The 21,581-nt window shown below is 38.3% G+C and overlaps 1 protein-coding gene across 3 annotated transcripts in view; it reads right to left on the bottom strand.

The window, feature by feature from the left end:
- The window catches only part of mlphb (melanophilin b), a 46,891-nt gene that overhangs the window by 6,850 nt on the left and 18,460 nt on the right, over nt 1-21,581 (bottom strand). For 2 of the 3 annotated variants that reach the window (XM_028436669.1, XM_028436668.1), the window contains exons 3-10: nt 17,907-18,128; nt 17,007-17,146; nt 9,702-9,757; nt 7,091-7,183; nt 5,782-5,923; nt 3,104-3,339; nt 1,728-1,811; nt 597-869 (exon numbers count right to left, since the gene is read on the bottom strand). In XM_028436669.1, coding sequence (XP_028292470.1) covers nt 597-869; nt 1,728-1,811; nt 3,104-3,339; nt 5,782-5,923; nt 7,091-7,183; nt 9,702-9,757; nt 17,007-17,146; nt 17,907-18,128 — 1,246 coding nt within the window. The remainder of the gene's footprint in view (nt 1-596; nt 870-1,727; nt 1,812-3,103; nt 3,340-5,781; nt 5,924-7,090; nt 7,184-9,701; nt 9,758-17,006; nt 17,147-17,906; nt 18,129-21,581) is intronic. The other variant, XM_028436670.1, reaches the window with a different exon arrangement.

The raw sequence follows: 21,581 nt of genomic DNA, 5'->3' as shown, positions 1-21,581 counted from the left end.
CCAGAAACATGCATATCCAAGCACATATACACAACAGTTACACTGAATGTAGTGTGTACATATGATGCCAAATGCAGAAAAAAATAGAAATAGAGTAGAAGCTAATCAAATGTGGTCTGAAAACAGTACTATAACAGTTGAACTTTGACTGGAATGGCCTCGAAAAAAAACTTGTAGAAGCTGTATAAATCTACAGTTTCATAAAACTAAGGTCCTGTCATTAAAGCAACCTGCAGTCGTAGATAAAAGAGCAAAGCATTATGATTCACTGTTGCTGTAAGAAAGGAACCGACAGCCAGAGAAAACATTTATCGCCACCTTAGCACAGCAGCAAAGAGGGAGGCAAATCTCAAATCTGGTCTCTATTTCTCTAGTCGATTGAAAGGATAAATAAACACTAAGGCTTAGTGATTTGATTGAGGATTGCTGCATGTGTTTGAACTGGATGAAATTTCATGAGAAGTAATGTTTTTAGTTAGCACAGAATGTGCAGCAGCCCATATGTTCTTTTAATGTCCCTGATGAACTTTCTGACTGTAAAAAAGAAAGCTCAGGCATCACAAAAAATTCTTAGCTAATGCATTTTCCATCCAAACCTTCTGAGAGTTCAGCTCCTCCCCGAGTGAAGAGCCCACAATTCTGGTTCTGGAATTGCATCTGGTGGGTATTCTGGAAGACTTCAGATCCCACTGTGGGCTTCGCCAGGCTAGAACTTTTTGGGGTGAGTGTGGTTTAGCAGACTCTTCATCAGAGCTGTGGTCACTGATGTTATCTGTCAGCTCATGCAGCTTTTGTCTCAGCTGCTGCTCTTCAAGGTCTACAGCCTCCAGCTGGGGTAGAGGAGAGGTGCTGCTTGAAGTTGGAGGAGCCTTGAGTAAAAAGAAAGGACAAAAATTAAGAGATTAAAGAGGATTACAAACCTATGCTAAATGCTATACGTAAATTCACAGTACATTAGTGAATTGATCCCATGTGACCGCTGCTGCTACGTTCTCTCTCGATTTAGCTAGTGGGCGGGATAACACTACAGGCAGGATGACAGCGCAAGAGATGATAGAGAAAGTTTTTTTTGAGGAAAAACGACAGCTTTTAAAAGATGGGAGACCAACACCTGAGTTACCAGACCTTTAGCAAAGGTAAGGTCAGAACATGTTTCATACTTTTCACAGTGAATGGTACAAAAGGAAGGATTGGCTTTGTGGATGAGCCTCACTGAGGCTGTTCTGAGTTGTTGTCATTTTCTACGTGTTTCTGTGTTTCCAACAGAAACAAGGGATGTGCTGCCGTGTCATGAGATATATCTTGTTGGGAGAGTATGGAGGCTATTATAAATAATTGTTTATGTTTTTTTAATGGTGTTTTACGATGATGATTTTTTTTAGATGGCTAAATGCTTGTTAATGTGGATCTTGTTGGGTTTTTTCTTTCTTTTTATGATTTCTATATTTTGATAAGCGCATTGAGATGACTTTGTTGTCATTTGTTGCCCTGTGTACCTGGACAGGGCACCAGTCCATCACAGGGCTACACAGACAAACAACCACTCACTCTCATTCACTCCTATGGGCAATTTTTAGATACCCCAATCAACCTTACAGTCATGTTTTTGGATTGTGGGAGGAAGCCGGAGTACCCGGAGAAAACCCACACAGCACGGCAAGAACATGCAAACTCCACACAGAAAGGACTCAGGTGCCCACCCCAGGGCTTGAACACACTGGTTGTACCTGGTCATATGTTGAGGTGACCTTCTGCTCAATACGGTTCAACATGGTTTCAATGACTGACATGCGTAGGTTCAGGTCAGTGATCTGTAAAACAAGAAAGGAAATACACATCATTAGTTCAAAAACTTTCACTTCTCAAAACCCTGCATGACATCACAAATATTATACAAAAGTACAAGTTTAATGACATTATCAGTTTATGGGAAGTTGTGGTATTTCCCACTATTTTATTAATAGTGTGACATTTCAGGTACTAAATGACCCTATTAGATGCACTTTTGCTATCGCTCTCATCTCCTTGACTGAGACATTTCCTTTGATTTGTGACTTTCCAATGGATTATTATGCATATACTGTAGATATACCTCCACATTGCTTTGCACTGTTGCTTGCCCGACTGGACTTATGGCCTGCCCTACACAATAACCATGTATGCGGATTCATCTCGACAATGTGTTCCACAAATAGTTAGATTTATAACATCCTTAATTGTCATTTTTCACTTGAGTGGCTTTTAAAATCAACATATCACTAAGAGAAATGCTACATATTTAGTCAGATTGTAAAAGCCAGGAAGAAAAGGAAAATGTCCCAGCTCTGGTTAATGTCAAACAAGCCTGTCTGGATCATAAGCTTTTCAAAGAAATCCTGTTTCTGGGGTGATTGCACATTTCATTTTTACAAACGTTACTTTTTCAAAACACTTAAACAATAATCTTTCAAATTTTATACTCTGGGACAGGGTTTTCAGTTGCTGAGGCTGCCTGCATCATCCCACTTGTTTAAAAAACTGGAAACAAATGAGGACCCAAAAGACTTTTGGGAGTTGTGTGGTTATATTTATTTATTTAAATCTGCCATGTGTAAATGCAACAGTTGCTAGGATTCATTCCAGAAGCTGAGCTGCAAGCAAACATTAATAAATAGGTTTGTAAGGTTTGCAACCTCTGTGTAAACTTGCAGCTGTCTCCCCCACATAACTCATTACTCCGAGGGAGCATCTGTTTGTTAGAGCTTCAAGCATGCAGTCTGGTTCCTTTCTCTGCAGACATCAGGACACCCTGGATAGATTGCCACTCTATCACATGCTTCAACAATGAGCTGTATGTATGTCCCAGGTCCAGCCCAAAATACAACCAGTATGCATAGGTTAATGAGGTTTTAAATGTAATTTCATTAGCTTGATATTTGATTATGGCCACATTAACTATTTCGCCATGTTGCCTTATGTGCTTGTGGTAATTCTTACACAAAACCATCAAATTTTATTTTTAAATAGTAACTTTAAACAAAACCAACAACAGCAGAAAACCCTAAAGCTGCTGCTGAAAAGCTGTCTTTTAAAATTGAAAAAGGGTGTAGAACATGTATCAAACCTGTACTGGAGGGTTCCCAGAGTACAGGCTCTCTTGGGAGGTGTGGCTGTAGGTGCCCCTGTGTGACTGGTACAGCAGATAAGGCTGGGAGTGCTCGTCCTCCTCTTCAGATTCCCCAGGAACCAGCCGATAACTGCTACTGGCACCTCGCAGGCCACTGCCGCTGCCACACGAGGAGTAGCTAAGCCGGGAGGTGGAAGGAGATGGGACAGTGCGGTGCTCAGAGCAAAGGTCATCTAAAACAAAAACAGAGAAAGTAAAAAACTGTAACTGATGGAATATTATACTGATGCACAATGAAAATTGTGACTAACATAATAAAGCAATATAATGTGACAACTTTTCTCCATGAAACATATTGAACCGCAGTCCTTCTGCCTCATATCTAAATGAACAATGCAAAAATAGATTGACCTGACCTGTGGTGTAAATATCAATGTGGTACCGAGGACCAGTCGCCGTCAGGGGCCAATGAAGAAAGAAAAAAGCAGCTGTTCATAAATGCAACAGCCCCCTGTTATTGTGAATGGAATAGCAAGTTGGTAAGGTATCGCTGAGTGGCTGATATGGGAGGAGGAAATAATAATTTGTCTAATCACCTTGATACCTGTCAGTCATGATGAATCGAGATGATATAACATGAGTTGTTACTATATTCAGCAAGAAAAAAACTGTCAGTGAATGAAAGTTGACAAGAAAATATAGCATCGTTTTCATGCAGGGATTTTTCTTCCCACAGATTAAAGATTCTACAAGATTATTCTGTCTCCTGTTGCCAAGACAAAAAGCTATGTACTGTAATAGCAACTGGTCCATAGGCCTACCGGACCATTCCCCAGAGACAAAAACCAAGGAAACAGACATTTCTCTGACATGTACTGTGAATGTACTGTTATGGTACCTGCCGGTATCAAACTCCCCTGAACATGGCTCTGTTATTCGCTCAGGCTGGACTTTGCCTATTTGGAGCCGTGCTGGCTGTTTGAAAACTGAAGTGCACCTTTCGACAGTGATGCACGAGTCAACGGAGTACGAGAGTGGCAACGTGTCTGCAAGGATTGACAGAATCTCAGATTCATACGGGAGCATGTGTTTAGAAGTGAAATGGGAGAATTGACGCAAACACGGAGAGAGATGCAAGAAAAGCCGCCAATTAATGGAGGCAGGTACTTAAACTTAGTATCACTAGCTGGGTTTCCATTACATATTTTTGGAAAATAAAAGTGACATTTCTAAATGTCAACAAAGTATAGTTGCGCTTTTGAACGTGTTTCCATTGAACGTTGCTTCTGGCAGCAGCCTAGTAACTCCCGTGAAATCTGAAAGATGGAAGCTCAACACCTCCTTATAACACTCTGTATTCCTTTCTTGTTTCACGTCTGATGTGGCAGTAATAATTTTAAAGTATAATGCTAAGAAATGTCCCGGTCTCCTCTTCTGTCCACACATACTGGGGCATGTTTTCTTGGAAACAAGTGGTCTGTAAAAAAATAAAAAGTGTTTCCATAGCCCTTTTGCAACACATTTCAATATCAAAACGTCTGAAAAACTTCCTCCTGAAAGCGTCAAAACTTTTCCGCAATATTTGAGTGTTTTTTCGAAATTCAGGCGTTTCCATTGTTGGTTTTTATTGCGCTATTTAGACAAGGCAAGGCAAGGCAAATTTATTTGTATAGCGCATTTCATACACAAGGCAACTCAATGTGCTTTACATGATAAAACATTCAATTGTTTAAATTCAATAAGAACATTTAAAATCATCAGTAAAATCAATTAAAATCATCAGTAAAATCAAATAAAATCATCAACAAACACATTACATCAACAACATGACCAAAAATCTCTGTCTCAATCATACGCAGTAGAGAAAAAAAGTGCCTTTAACTTTGATTTAAAAATGTTCACATTAGATGCTGACTTCAGCTCTGCTGGCAGTTTGTTCCACTTCTTTGCAGCATAACAACTAAAAGCAGCATCACCATGTTTACTGTGAACTCTGGGCTCCACTATCTGACCTGTGTCCATAGATCTGAGAGACCTGCTGGGTTCATGCGTGACTAACATGTCACTGATGTATTCTGGACCAAACCCATTCACAGATTTATATACACCAGCAGCAGAACTTTAAAGTCTATTCTGAGGCTGACTGGGAGCCAGTGTAAAGACTTTAAAACTGGACTAATGTGTTCTGACCTCTTTGTTCTAGTTAAGACCAGTGCTGCAGCGTTCTGAACCAGATGTAGCTGTTTGATGCTCTTTTGGGGGGATTCCTGTCAGAAGATCATTACAATAGTTCAGTCTGCTGGATATAAAAGCATGGACCAGTTTCTCCTGATCTTTCTGAGTCATTAAATCTTTCACTCTGGAGATGTTCTTTAGGTGGTAGAAGGCTGTTTTTGTGATAGATTTGATCTGACTGCTGAATGTAAGATCTGAGTCAATCAGAACACCAAGGTTTTTGACTTGGTCTTTAGCTTTTAAAGATCGAGACTCAAGATACTTGCCGACAGCAGTCCTCTTTTCCTAGATTTTATTTAGATTTTGCGCATTTCCAAGGGTAATGGAAACCCAGCTAATCAACAAACATGCTACATGGTGCATGCAGTGTGCACATGCGTGCACTCGTCTTTAGGGCGGGGAGGGGGCTACGACTGCTTTGTCACTCTTTACCTGTTTACCTTGTTGGGAAGTCATTTCCAGGTCTATCCCCTTGTGCTGCTCCTCCAAAATCTGATGAAACACTGTGACCATTTCTTCCTCGGTGTAATACAACTCCTTCACGTCCACATTCATGGCCGAGAAGTCATGAACACAAGGATTCTGGGAGGGAGAATTAAGACTGGTGAAGTCCCCTTTGTCAAAGAGATAAAATGCATCTTGAGATAAAAAGTTTGCTGAATCCAAAAATGATTGTGAGCATATTAAGATGCTAGAAAGGCAAAAAGAACTGAAAAAAGGGTGAGTTTGTGGATTAGAGTTGTATTGTAACAAACTATATCTACTTAGTGTGTGTTTCAGACGATGAGGACAACTATGTTCTTGCAGTTGGAAATAAGAGGTGGACGAATGTATGTGGTAAAGTGACTCACAAAAGCTATACCTTCTCAGGTAATGATGAAAAACTGTGGTTGTACCTCATTACTATGTTTACCTATGTTAGGATAAGGGAAACTATTATGAAACATACAGAATCAAGGGCCTCCTGTTTCTGCTAGTGCGACAAGATCAAAGTGTTCAGTACCTCTCCATTTAATTAAGCAGTGTGATACAGAAAAACTTTGGTATTGAACTGATTCCAAGTACAAGGTGAGTATCATGGTTTTTCTTTAATAACTAAGGTAGATGCATCACTAAGTTGCAAAATCTTTTTTTTTTTTTTTTTACATAATTTCTGGATTTTCCGATGATTATTATTTTGTTAAAATCTAGAACAGAAATTGAACAAGTTTATTGGTAAATAGAAAATATCCTGTTATTTCAGCAAAAGTTTTTGTTCAGAAACAATACAACAGTATTAACTCTATTTCCTCCATAAAATTGCCATCACTGGATTTTTTTCTTAAATAAGTAAAGCACACAACATTATCAGGGGATTCTAAAACATTGCATTTTCTTTTGCATAGTTTTTCCTTTGCTTGTGAAAAGTTATTCCTGTCATTGTACATGTACACTACAGGTACTTTAAATACTTTAGTATAGTTGCTTCGAAAGATACTTAAGTATAATTAATTTGAGCAACTGCAAGAATTTCAATCAATTCATTTTCCTATGGGTGACTTTGCATTTCATCAAGTCCTTTATGTACCTTTACTCAGTTATTTGTTTCAAGTAATTTATACACCTTTTCCCACAACGTCAGGCATTAACTTTTGGAGAAAAACTGAAATATTAACAATGAAAAGAAGCAGATGGATATGGGTACGGATTTACTTAAATCTGGGGTCAGGGGTTTTTTGGTGGGTGCTGGTTTTGCAGTCTGAGCTCTACCTGATTGGATTGCCCTCTTGCTTTGCTGTAGTAGTTACTGTCCAGATTGAAATCAAAGGGATCAACAGTTAGCCGTCGTTTGATCTTTTTCGTCTTCAAGGGACAGAAAGGGAACACCACCACCAGCAGAAAAAAGAGAAGAAGAAAGACACAATTGGTCTCTGATTGGAATTCAAAGTCCAAACTGTTTACAACTACTATACACATCATTTAAAAAACAAAACAAAACAAAACTATCATTCAAGAAACTTTTGTTTAGAACATTTAAGCCAAAGATATGATATCGTTCTCTGATTATGGGCTGAAGAAGCTCATAGATCTTCTGTCCAATAAACAAATTGAGAAAAAGTGACAACTGAGGTACCTTAACATGTCAATTACTAAAGCCTTAATTCTAACACATTTTGCTAATTTCATCATAAATAAACTTTTTGGGTATTATTATTTAATATTTTTTGTTACACGTGGAAGTCAAGTAACACAAGAAAACAGACAAATGCCTCAAAAACCTCCAAATTAATTGTAATAAAAAGTTACATGAATCAAGATTTGCATGAAAGCCCATAAAGACAATTCAATGGGAACAAATTTAGTCCAACTATTATAATGTTGGTGTGAGTAAGGCAGGTGCTCTATGACCAGGCCGTTTTTTTGTTAGTTTAGTTATTTTACCAGGGATTTAAAACTAAAGGTTAGCCACAGGTGGATTGAAAATTGATGGTCTGTAGAGGTGGCAGGAGGTGGAGTGGGATGGTGGCAGAGTTATTGCACAAAGTTATTCATTTTTAGATTAACACATTATTTCATCAGAATATTATTTTAAGTTAATGTCATTAAATCATCATTACCCTCTGTAAGAAATAACAATTCATTATTTTAATATTTTTTTTAAAGCTAGAGAGAGCCATTGCAAAAGAGTCAAAGAGCCACTTGATGCTCCAGAGCTGCAGGTTGCAGACCACTGATCTAGCTCTACAGAAAGCCTATGATGCCAAATGTATCATATTTGATACATGAGTTTTGGAAATCTCTACATGATCAGTGTGATGTGTTTTTTTTTTTTCTTTTCTTGAAATACCTAATGTGTACGATTATATATGTGCAAAACAAGGATAAAAGGGCATTAATTACTTCAGCAGAGGCCTTTCCATTAACTCTACAATATTCCAATTTTGAAAAGTTCAAGGTAAAACTCAGTGTGATATTCGTTTATATTTCATAATCTTTGTTTTATTAAAACCGTGTTGCAAATGGTGTATCAGATTTGATATAGCAGGTATATGAGGTCATATAACTCTTGAGCAGTCAATTGTCATTTTATTGCATTTCATGTATTTTACATATCATCAAGTAACAAAAAGCATTTTTTTTTATTTTCAAGTAAACTAAATAAATGTTTAAATTGCTAAATTTGGTAACCAACATGGGAAACAGACATAAGCGCTGTTGTGAGTAAAAAAAAACAAAACAATATTCGAGCATTGAGACTGGATGTATCAAATATGATACAAATTAAAACTCATAATTAGAAATTGATATTAAAAAAAAAAAGTTGTTTTGTTTATAGGGACCAATAAAGGCTCCAGTTTTAAAACATTGGAATTTTCTGTCAGTTATTGAATGATTCAGGCTTTACAGGGTTAAATGGACCTGCGAAGTGTCAGGGAGTTCATACATCATCACTGCGTACAGTAGAGGGCACTCTGTCCCAGAGAAACTAAAGTAAGGCCAGGAAACACAACTATGCTCTTTTGCATGTGTTTTGTAACATAAGTTAGTGTGTGAACTGGATGATTAAAAACAGCAGTAAAGAAGACAGTCATATGTCATGAAAGCAATAGAGAAGATGCCAATCGTTAACCTCACAAAACAGTTGCTGACTGAAATAGACAATGTTTAGATTTTAGATTAAACAGACACTGTGACATGAACAACTCCAGCTGTGGCTTAATGACAAATTCCAATGGATGTTTTCATTTTTTCCACTCTCCACATTTCAGTAAAAGACTCTTTTAACTCTGCTTGGTCAGTTATTTGTGGGGTTATGTAGTGGTGTCTGCTATGTTCCCAGCATACACTGGGGCTGGTACTGCTTTGACCTTAGTTGTCACCAGCTGTTAGTGCGTATAAGTTGTTGGCAAAATCTTTTTAAATTCTCTCTTCAATACCCTTTTCAGAGGAAGAATCGGTCACGGTGACAAAAATAAGCTGTGCCTCCAGCAAACTCCTCCAAACAGTCAATTGCTTTGATGAGCACATATAAAGCTGTCTTCATTATGAACTTGGATCACCTCACTCTAAAATAGATTTTAAATACCAGATAAAACACAATGTTCTGAACAATTGCATGTGAATTTCCATGTGTCTGTCTCTCTGAACCTATTCAAACCCCAGAGCTGAGTATAAATTACTTTCAGCTATGACGTTCACCATTGGAAAGCCATCCACAGGCTGCAAACCTCTACTTCCTGCTACATAGATGCAGGATGCATTTTTTTTTTTCACATTTTAGTGCTCTATATTTAAGCAATAAATATTAAAATTCTCATACAAAAGTACACTTCAGTTCTAGGGTCAAATAAAATGAATTACCAAACCTAATCCACTTTACCTCTTTGCATGTTTGTGTATCTGTTGCATCCAGACTGTGCTCTTCATACCCTTCTGCTGATGAAGAAAGCAGAAGTGTCAAAATTTGAGGTGAATTAAGTGCACAATAAACCACATGATGGTTGAAAGCAAGTGTAGGAGATCGATGATTGCATGTCTATCAAGCCAAGTAACTGAATGCAAACAATTATGAGGACAACCATTCTGTATTTTCAAATCTGCTTTGATGCAGATAAAAAGAAGACGTATCGCGACAGCCTGACAAAGCCAATATGAATTAAGGAAGGAAGATGGTGTTCTTTCAGTTGGATTTCTACAGTTCTGACTAAACATTCCCTGGCTCTGCTAAGGTGCTGTTTGTATGCCAGTGGAATGAGATTGAGAAAACTTGACAGTCAGAGCAGAACATTTTGGCTTGAGCGCTATTCTCAACTCTACCACCCTGAGTCTGTCACTGCACTCCTTCATCCCAGTTACACACTCTGGCTATAGCGGCCCTTAAATGTGGGTATTCCCAGGCAAATCTGGCCTTACGCATATTCTTCCATCTGCTTAAGCTCTTTCCCTCCTACGTGCTTCTGAACCTGAAATAAGTGCAGCGCCCTGGGAAGGTAAAACATCATGTTGCAGTTTAAGTTTGAAGGCAGTTAATCTATTCAAACTGCCACTGTCACAATTTTTTTTCATTTTCTTTTCTTTCTTTCTTCCTTGCTTATTATATAGAAAATATTATAAGCCTGCAACATTTTCCTTCTCTTTCCACTGCATCATTCATTCATCTGAAATGAACATAAATGGTTCAATGATGATTATCAATCGACCTGTTATATGATCGCTTCAATTGGAGAAACCTGGAAACATTCTTTGAGATGCAAACCTGTGGAGAGGGCGCTCAACCTCGCCAATGCTTATGGATCAATACCACATTAGCTGGTGGAGCTTGATTTGAACAGATACCATGTCCCAGAGAAGATATAGAATCTCATCATTGACTATTTTAACAACTTTTGTCTCAGGATGTCCTCTGGGACTTCAACAATGGAGTGCATTAGTTAGAGAAGGGCATCATTGATGACAGCACAATCAATGTGTCCCTGTTTGAATTGACCAAGAATATTCTTGTGAAATCAGAGGAAGTTGAGTGCAGAGGTCCATTGTCCAGATCTGGCACCCTAAAACCCTCTATTAGAGCGTTTATGGATGATCTCATAGTATCTACAACACCACGTGGGAAAGAATGACTGCAAAAAAAAAAGTATGTGGTGTGTGTGTTAATGGGTGGGGACAATCAGAGAAAAGTTGGTCAGGAAAGGGTTCTGAGAGGGTGATTGGGTACAGGTGTAGCCAAGTATCTGATCAAATAATTTGAATTAAAAATGTGTATCAAGGAGGTTATCCAAGAATATGTTTCAAGATTAAGTGTACTTTTATTGTAATAATTTAGACAATTAGATAGGAAACACATTAATAGCTATAGGTTTCTGATGAGAAAAGCTATGTCAGTTTCCCAGCATCAACACTTTGTTTGCCAAAAGCATCAATAGTTGTACAAACAGGAGGTAAGCACAGCACATCTTCATGATACAAAAGCCATCTGACAAGAACCCCAATGGAGTATGAATTCACAACTTTACAAACTTTGGCAGGCAGCAATTTAACCCAGTGTGGCACTAAACAACCTAAAAAGTTATTATATAAATCAACATTCAAACAGCCCAAACCGATGCCTCCTGGGACAAGAAAAATATACAAGGGACCACCTTAATTTCCAAATCAATCTATCAAATTTTTGAACCACAGATGTCTGTAGGGATGTGGAGGAATACGAATTGACTGCTATATGAGTAGAGAGCGAAATCATATGGTGAAGTTCTCTCTTTACTCTTGGTTTACTCTGTTACATCCTAATGGCCTTAGTGAGAGCATGAGGAACTTGGACACTTGAGAGGAGGTCTGAGTAGAGCGGCTGCACCTCCATGTGGAGAATAGCCATTTGAGGTGATCTTGAATGGTGTTTCTGGCATGTCCATCTGATTGGGAGGTCTCTGCCATGATGAAAAGGGATCATATTTCTCAGCTGCCCTGGAAATGCCAAGGGATCCCCCCAGAAAATGTACGGCTGGAGTGCTGTCTGAGCTTCTCCACTCAGCCTGCTGACAATGAGTTTCAGTGCAGTCATAGCACTAGCTGACATCAAAACTGCATCCCCCCCCGAAAAAAGATGTAATACATGTCATATACTGTAGCTGTGCAGTTTGGAAGCCGGTCAGAAAATGGATCAATGGATGTGCAGTTTGGCAATGCCTTTTCACACTTTGGAACTGCACATGCGCAACCTGGGGGGTCATAGGTCGAGAGGGATATAAACGACAAGCTCGTTCACTCTGTTGATATTTCCCACCTAACAGCGTTTGTAACTTTATTCCAAAGATCTTTAGTGTTTTAATAGTGTTTATATTATTAATATTACACATATTCGGACTCGAGGGGAGACCAGGGACTTCCGCTGAAGCCACTTTTGGCTGATCCAAGCACTTATAAAAAACAATAGGAGCAGCTCAGCAGTCCCCTCGCTTCCACACAGGTTACACCTGGTGCTCGAAAACACCGACGACCTGGGTCTCCAGCGGGCAGAATTCTGACTCTATCCGGGAATGATGCACATATCCGAGCACTTATGTAAAACCCATGAGAGAAGCAGTATTAAAGTATCAGGCCTCCTCTGTTTCTAGTGATTGTTATGTATTTTTTTCTGTATTCACCTTTATTGTTAGTTTATTTTTTTGATTTGTGTGATTATTTTAACAACTGTAAAGTGTATTTGAGTTTTTCAATGTATCTTTATTATTGATGGGACAAGCGAGATTTCCGAGCGTGAAAAGGACAGTATGAGTTATCACTTTGAAAAGGTACATTTACGAGGTACGCCATTCACTAATCAAGTCCATGATTTTTTTTATTAAAGGGGACATATCATGCTAAATCCACCTAATTAGCCCTTAAATGCATTTTGTTTTATATTTAGAATGTTTAGAAGTACAGAAGAAATCAAATTAGTCTCTTCAGGTGCTCCGTAGATATCTTTATATTCTGTTTTGGTCATATTTTTCAATCTGTTTCGATTTTTCTATTCTCTATTACGTTTTTTGAACTATTACGTCACAGTATTTGCAGCGGAACTGCCAAATTAGGACATCGACTCCAGGCCCAACACTTCGAGCAATCCGCCATTTTTATTTCTCGCTGTGATTTTGTAGTCCACACTCAAGGATGCTGAAGTTACGAGAGGATAAGTCAAAATATTAAGTTGTTGGATGTAGTAACCCACACGTTTCCCAGCATCAGAACCTTTTCAAAGTGCCTGGTTGAGTTTTATTTTTTACGGAAATGTACCCACATCTGTGGGTAAGATCATTTTTGTGTGCACGAAGCACTCCAAGGATGACTGCTTCTGCAACCTCCGCCAGTATAAAGAAGGATTTGCCGAAAGACTTTGTCTGATTGAGGGTTCAATTCCTTTTATCTTTGGAGACGACAAACAGAGCACTTCGGTAAGCTGTAAATAACGCTAAAAAGTGTGATGATAAGACGTACCTGTCATTGTTTTGTTAGCATTAGCATTAGCAGTTGCACCGTCTTCATTTGTTAGCGCTGTGTGCTCGTTTTAGATCCTTGATATAGCCTCGGTCCGACTCTGGCTCGAACATGTAAGGCTGGATGGACAAGTCTTCTGTTGTTGACATTTTGTAAGTAACGTGTGAATAAAAAGTTTCTGCGCCGCTACATAATCGTATCTCTTCTATCAAACTACAAAAATGGCCGAACAGGGTGGAGTTGAACCGAGCGTCACCTCTGCAACCTGGAGAGGGGGCGGGGTATGAAGTGTCTCATTTGCATTTACAGAGACCGCACCAAAACGAGTTGCTCTCAGAAGCACATCAGAAAAGGGGTAGAAAAGGGGTCTGTGGAGCTATAATAATGAGGAATTCAGACCCAAGTATTGCAGTTCCGCTTTATATAGACCACAACTGTATGATTTATTTGTAAAAAGGAAGGATTTAAAGGTATGATATGTCTCCTTTAAGCTATTATTTGAATTCAATTTACAAATTTGAAGGAAGTGCACAGGATGGACACTAAACAGGCCGATAAGTGAAACCGCACTGTTTAGCTGATTGGACACTGTTTGAAAAGCCAGGAAAAACCTGAATTTTCAGCCTGTGTGTAGCATTAGTTTTAGCAGCTAACTCGACATTTCTGCCTTGGAGACCAATACCACGTTTCCTCCGCAAAAAATATTTCAAGAAATCAACGCTCTAACGGTAAAAATAATCTAAATCTCTGTCAGACTCATTGTCAGCCGAGGCGAGTTTATCCCTCGAACATTTAACTCTTGCGCGAGAACTGAACGAGAGCGAGATTTCCGAGAGGAGAAGGACGGGCAATGGGAGAGTTCACAAGTCCTGACGATGTGGAAGACATCCACCAACACATTGGAATGTATGATATCGGGTCTTCTGCTGATTGGATCTGGCTTTTCCTGAATTATCGCAAAATTGGATTACGTTGGCAGCACTATTGGAAGCCGCAGTTATGACGAAAGGAGCCAAACTCTCCGAACTCTCTCAGATGGATTCCACCGTGGAACTTTAAGAGGAGGATAGTTTGTTTCACAGGATATGGCCACACTATTGGAATACTTATCGAACTGACCAGGAACAGTAGGGCTGGCAGCCATCTTATGGCTAGCTTGTCTCAAAACACCTTCTCTATTCTCATTCGCCTCTCCCCCCCCCCCCCCCCCCCCCCCCCCCCCCCCCCCCCCCCCCCCCCCCCCCCCCTGAATGAACAGCTTGTGGTCTGTTTTCTTCTCTCCAAACTTTCCAAGGACAGAATGTTGATAAAACGCTCTGACCATACCCTCACTTTTCATGTACACCTGTACCCGGCTCTGCCAACGAACTCTCGAGGTCATCTCTATGTGAGAGTCAGCAGCAGAGTCTGAGTAAACAGGCTTATCTCAACGAACACTTTCACTCCCCCTACATCACTACATATCCTATCTTTGTCACCGTCTCCTCTGGCTCCAACCCTCCTCCCTCCCAGCGGTGGGCAATAGGAGGCGCGCCATAAGGGCAGCACCACACTGTGGCTGACTTGCGAACTACCCATCCTAAAGACCCATCCCCTGTGCTAACGTGCTGTTGTATTGAATTGAATGTTGTGTTTGTTGGTTTCTGTCGCAATGTTGCTGAAGAGTTTTTTTCATGATCCCAAACTCTGCTCCTCTCTACAAGGGCCTAGTTTGGTTTTTGCCTATTTTTATCTCTTCTTCCTCCCCATCGTTGTTATCCCATTTCTCATCTAAATAAGGGGCCCCGCCCTTGTAGCGAACCGCAGTTCTCCCGCTCCTGTGCTCCCATGTTATGATTGTCTTTTCATGTTTTCTTGGACGGGATGAAACTGAAATGTAATTTTGTTGCTCTGTAACATGTGCAATGACAAATAAACTCAACTCTAACTCTCTAAAAAAGGCTTATTACTTAACTTCTATAATAATAATAAAATACAAATATTATAGGTTTACTCCTAATTATTTTAAAATAGTCTGGCTTTGCAGAATATATTACTAATTATATCAAGATGCAAAATCTTCAGTTGTGGAAAAAGCTTTCAGAGAATGGAGTGTACACATAAGACAACACCCTTTGAGCTATGAGGGCCCAGCGGACCGCAATGCAGTATAAACCATACAGTGAAAAGACACTGTGTGTGTGTGTATGTGTGTGTGTGTGTGTGTGTGTGTGTGTGTGTGTGTGTGTGTGTGTGGGGGTGTGTGTGTGTGTGTGTGTGCAGTCATGCACGCCAAATCTAACTACATGTGGTCACATTAATTCTTACATGTGACTGTTGCTGATCATTATAAACATAACTCATCAGTTAACTTTTGTATTTATTAGTGTTTTGTAGCTACATCCTGTATCAGTGTACAGGCTGTACACTATATGTCACCCTAATAACTGACAAAAGCAGATTTGGTTTTTTCTCAAGTCATGTCTGTCTGCTCTACTAGTTGTTAGAGACCTGCAGGACAGGATCTTTTTAAATCCAGAGCCAGAATGATTTACATGTGACTCAAAGATCACAAGACTTGCTCGGCCAAACCAACCAGCCAGCTTGATCTGTTTTGCTTCCCAGAATCTTTCAGGGTGACTCAGCACAAGCATTACCAGGAGCCCCTGCTGTCTCCTTTTGTGGTAACTCATTTTTTTTTTTTTTTTTTTTTTTACTTTTAACGTTTAACTCTTTTTAACTTTAAACACAAGTGGTAAACATAATCAAAAATTTTTACCACATTGGATTTATTAGTGAGAATGTCTGACATACAATGGATGAATCCCACAAGATTCATTGTTCATAATCAGTTATCTGAGGACAAAATATCCTGGGGGACACAGGAGTGAGTAGCCAGAGATGGAACAACAGGAAAAATGAAGATTCATTCTCTGACAGATCTGGCAGCTGTTGCATATGACAATGTGCGTTTTGAAAAGGACAGCAAAAATGATTTCATCGTGGCAAGAAGTGCGACAAGAATAATGCCATGAGAGAACAAAGTTAACACTTACAAAATACCAACACATCAGGACTAGCATTACTCATCTAAGGAGAGTTCCTTTTTCAAAGATATTTTCCAAATAACTTTTGTTTTATTCTTTTGCGTTTAATAGAGTTCATGAGTAGAATTTATCCTTGGCTTCTTGGCACCATTTACACATAAAATAAGGAATGTTATGGTATTCTTTTTTTTTAACCACTCAGTCCAGAGTAGGGAAGTCAAAAGGGTGATTCACATTTTCCATGCAGTTCCAGTTCAGCTCACAGCTGTTTAATCTCAGCGAGCTCTTTTATTTATCAGGTCATCATTTATCTCATGGTAAGCTCCTGCAGACATCCGGACTATGAGCCAGTGTTTTTTGACTCTTCCAGACTGAACCCCCTCACTGGCTGGTTCTCCAAAAGGCATAGATAAAAACAATTGGAACAGATGGAAGTTTTGTTTTGGGGTATTTTATTTTAAAGTCTCGTTATAATCTTTGTGATCACTATTCAAATTACAGTTTCACCAATGACTACTAAGCAACTCTAAATTAACCAATGAGGGTTGATCTCTCTGCTTCGACTATTGATTCTATATGAATGTATTTCTGTAAGTGATTTTATAGTTAATAGTATCAAAAACAAAAGTGAACCATTTTTACAATTGAAGAGCTGAAAGAAGACAAGCAGAAGTTTGAGTGCTCACCTCTGAGGCTGCTCTGAGAGCAGCTGTGCTCCACATTCAACCTCTTAAAGAGCGATCGCATGACCTTGGCACTGCCAAAGTGCTTAAATCTGGCTCGAACATTTTCATAGTACCACTCCAAAGTACCAATCTTTAGAACTCTGTTCATGAAACATACACAGCAAGAGCAAAGCATCACAATGTAAAAATAGTCAGATTTGTATCAATCAGATTTTTCATCATGATACAGTGATCAAAACACAAGTTAACAGCATTTTACCTCAGATGACGCATCAACTCCATTTTATGTCCATATAAAAAATTGTACTTTAGCAAAGCAATAAAGATCCTCTTGCCCTGGCAGCTTTCATTGTAACTCTGTTACTGTTAACTTGAAAGCAAAAAAAAAAAAATGTTAAGGTAACTAAGCATGCTTTATATTTATCTCGCCAGTGACCCTGATTTAAGAGGACTATGTCAAGCAGCTAATTAGGGGCATGTTCTTTTCAAATGTGTGATCTTTTTCAACTTCTGAACTATTTTTTTTTTTTTAATTCAGAATTTAAAAGACTGAAAATAATAAAAATTGAAGTCAAGCCGTTGTTATGAACTATGCAGCCTTCCAAGGTATCTTGTCTACTAGACTACTATTTACCTGCCGTTCAGAGAGTTAAAAAAATAAACCATCAGCTCAAAAACTCCCAAGATCAAAGTAGGTTGAAATAATAATGAAAAACCTTCCAGACAGAAACAATGAACAGACTTACTGAAGACAAAGTGGGACCAAATATCCCCGCCAAAAAATGAGGTCTTATCCATAATGACCCTTTTTAGGATAGGGAAAGTTTTCTTTTGTTTTTGCGTTCAGCCTCACATTGGATTACAATGTGTTTAATATTTGTTTAATGTGCCATTTCCTACCTGGCCATGTGACAAGCATTGCACACCCAGCCCTGCTCTGTCTTGTTGAAGCGGCCACAAAACTTGCAGATGTGGAGTTGGCAGTCCAGACATTGATGCTTGCTGATTAGCAGGAATTTGAAGGGCTGGAGACACCGGATGCAGTGGGACTCAGTCAGGCTGGTTTGGTTCCCCAAGAGCTCTGTTTTGGTGTCCTCCTTTTCAACCCTGGTCTTTAATTCCCTGAAAATGATACATTTATTGTCATAGATGTTTGAAAATATTCCAGATTTCCTGTCCTGGGATCAAACTGTGAAAAATTGGAAACTGGGACTTTCAATTTTAATTTCACATCTAATATTGCACTTAACAAAAGCTATAAATAATATACTTAATTGTTTTTCATGTAGAGGTACCTACACAAAATGTGTTCTCTGCTAGTAGTGAACCTCCAGCTACAAGCCCACTTTTTTCACCTTTAGGCCATTAGGATGGGGTACGCAGTTAAGTTATAGCGGCCGGGGAGCAGTTAGGTATAAAGGATACTAGCAAAACTGGTACCATTATACTTGTAGCCGTCAAAGTTGGAATTAATACATTATTAAATATATATATATATATATATATATATATATATATATATATATATATAAATTGTTTTAACAAGCAGAGAAGGAAAGAAAAGGTGTAAGCCATATGATAACAAACTTGAAAAGCATAAAGAGACAAACACGTGTTTAACATACGGGAAAGAAATTAGTAAATATTTTCAAGGAACATTCCTTTACGCTTTTACATTTTGTTTTACCGCATCACCATACCGCAATTTGGCAGCAAGTTTTCGTACTCCAGTATGCCCTAAAATATGACCACCTACAATGGAGGTCTCCATTTTGCAGCCATGTGCTGTGGAAACTCAACAAACATATATAGTAGCAGTCTTTTTCTAGCAACCCTCCCAGTTGGTAAAGTTTCCATGAATCAGACATCAGATATGTAATGTGTACAACTCCCCAATAAGTTTTGGAGGACTTTTTGATTGGTAAGATAATTAGGATGGAATTTGGGAGCCAAGTCAACCCTGTAACTAATCCTAACTCCTTGTTTTCCTAAAGGCATCTTTAAGATTTCTGTGTGACACACACATTCATTACTACTATCTATTTTAGAACTCTAATTAACATTTGGCAATTAATATACTGTATACCGGTAGTTTAACTACTAAAATAGTATTAGTATTTGTATAAAAAGGCCAAAACTCCCACTTTTCAGTCTGGAAAAAAATCTTCTTCCATTACTAAGTCAAAACTGCTCCAAGATGTAAAAAGTTATTCCTTGGCTATTGTTCCACTTAGTTTATTGAAAGTCAAGCCTGATAGTTTTTCCAAAAAGGAAACAAACAAAAACCCTATTTAATACCTAATCTCCATGGTTAAAAAAAGCTCATTTTTTCACTAAAATGTGATCAGTCATATGAGTCATAGAGAACGTTTTCAGACAATTTTCTATTTCATGACTCATTTTATGGTTTTACATTTAAAAAAAAATAAACCTCTTATTTGGCTGAATTACAATGGGATTTTATGAGTCAAAAAAGCTGGATGAAAAATGTATGAATGGATCATTGTCGTCATATTGATGGAAACACTTGGCTGCATGTTGGCAGCTCTTTATAAATATCGAGTCAACTTTGGTATATGGAAAAGGTCATTGTGGCAGAAAATATATTATCCTTGGAAATGTGGAGTAAATTATATTGCAAAAAACCAAAAAGTACTGAAAATGAATGATCCTTTAAACATCACAGTAAGATTTTGAACAATTATCTACCTTATTCCTGGAGACACGACTGTCGATATCATTGGAAACAATGATGATGTCAGAAATCAAATTTACTTTATGTACCATTTGTATCGTATGTACTATTTCTATTGTGTGAACTATTTGTGCAAATAATTTCATGTTTTAGTTGCAGCCATGTGCCAATGCTAATAAGGGATTCAAATAAACAAAATCCATCCAACATCCACATCATGCTCCAAAACGCGTACTGGATACTGTATCCTAATTAGTGCTATCAATAGATTAAAAGTAGTGTGCGATTAATTAATTATGTACAACAAAGTGGCTTTATAAAGTAATTTATTGTTTGTTTGTTAACAGGCTTGAACCATTTACATTCTATTGTATGTGAGACTGCTGACTAACTTTAGTTTAGACCATCAGCGGAAATACTGATGTGTACTTTAGTCAATCTACAAATAATAGAAAATACAAACGAAATAAAACATCAGGTTTATATGAAGTGCTATAAATGAGCACATCATAAACAGTAAGAGCACTATTATGATCAATACAATTATTGATATTTATAACACCAAACTTGTGGCTTTTTCTCTCCTTCAGATAATATATAATAAATAAAAGAGACTCATTCATCACAGTGCTGTAAATTAGCACATAAAAAATAACATTGTTCATCACAAAAAATAGTACTGTAATAACATCAAGTAATCACTTCTGGTATGAGTAGTAGTAGTAGTAGTAGGAGTAGTAGTAGTAGTAGTAGTAGTAGTAGTAGAAGTAGTAGTAGTAGTTAGTAAGTAGTAGTAGTAGTAGTCGTAGTAGTAGTATGTAGTTAGTAGGAGTAGTAGTATAGTAGTAGTAGTAGTAGTAGATAGTAGGAGTAGTAGTAGTAGTATCAGTAGTAGTAGGAGTATTAGTAGGTAGAGTAGTGGAGTATATAGGAGTAGTAGTAGTCGGAGTAGTAGTAGTAGTAGTAGTCGTAGTCGAAGGTCGTAAGGCGTAGTAGTAGTAGTAGTAGTAGTATAGTAGTAGTAGTAGGAGTAGTAGTAGGTAGTCGTAGTAGTAGTCGTCGTAGTAGTAGTCGTAGTCGTAGTAGTAGCCACACATCATCTCCCACTGAGAGTGGTCGCCGATCATTTATCCCTGACTTTGTTTATTTGTCACTCATGGACATTCATTTTGGCTCTGAACCCTGTCATCTTGTCCAGTGTGGATTGGCCACTAGTGTATTGTCCGTAGGACTGCTATCCATGCTAGCTGTTTTTCTTTTAATTTATTTTTTTTATTATTAACAAATTAATCTTACAGGCTTACATTTTTCAAAGAGCAGTTGCACATTGAGTGGAAAATTGAGCAGAAAAAAGAACATTACAATTTGTAACAATTGTATAAACCAACATTAAGGTGCAATGGGGTCAAAAGACATTGCAATCAAATTATTATAAAGCCATACAGCCTTCTTGGAGTTACAAAGTTTTCAAGAGTCCTTCAGAGATATTAGTTATTTTATAAACACAATAAAAACAGGTTTAGTGTCACCAAATTTACATTTGTGTACAAAAAACACTCGGATGAACTGATCAATGGTTTGCGGCTCAACTATTCTGGGACACTTGGATGGACTATCCTTCTATCCTATTCTGTTTGTGCCTCTGTTCACTAACCCAACCAGTTGAAGCGGATGGCTGCCACCTCTGAACCTGGTTCCGCTGGAGATTTCTTCCTATAAAAAAAGGGAGTTTTTTCTTCCCACTGTCGCTAAATGCTTGTTCATGTGGATCTTGTTGGGTTCTTTCTTCTTTTTTACTATGGACTTTATATTTTGTTCAGCACTTTGAGATGACTTTGTTGTATTTTGCGCTATATAGTTGAATTGAAATTGAATTGAAT

This window comes from Gouania willdenowi, chromosome 21 (genome assembly GCF_900634775.1).
Source record: "Gouania willdenowi chromosome 21, fGouWil2.1, whole genome shotgun sequence".
Classification (NCBI taxonomy): domain Eukaryota; kingdom Metazoa; phylum Chordata; class Actinopteri; order Blenniiformes; family Gobiesocidae; genus Gouania; species Gouania willdenowi.
The sequence above is the reverse complement of the archived record's forward strand: the minus strand, read 5'-3'. Positions and strand labels throughout refer to the sequence as shown.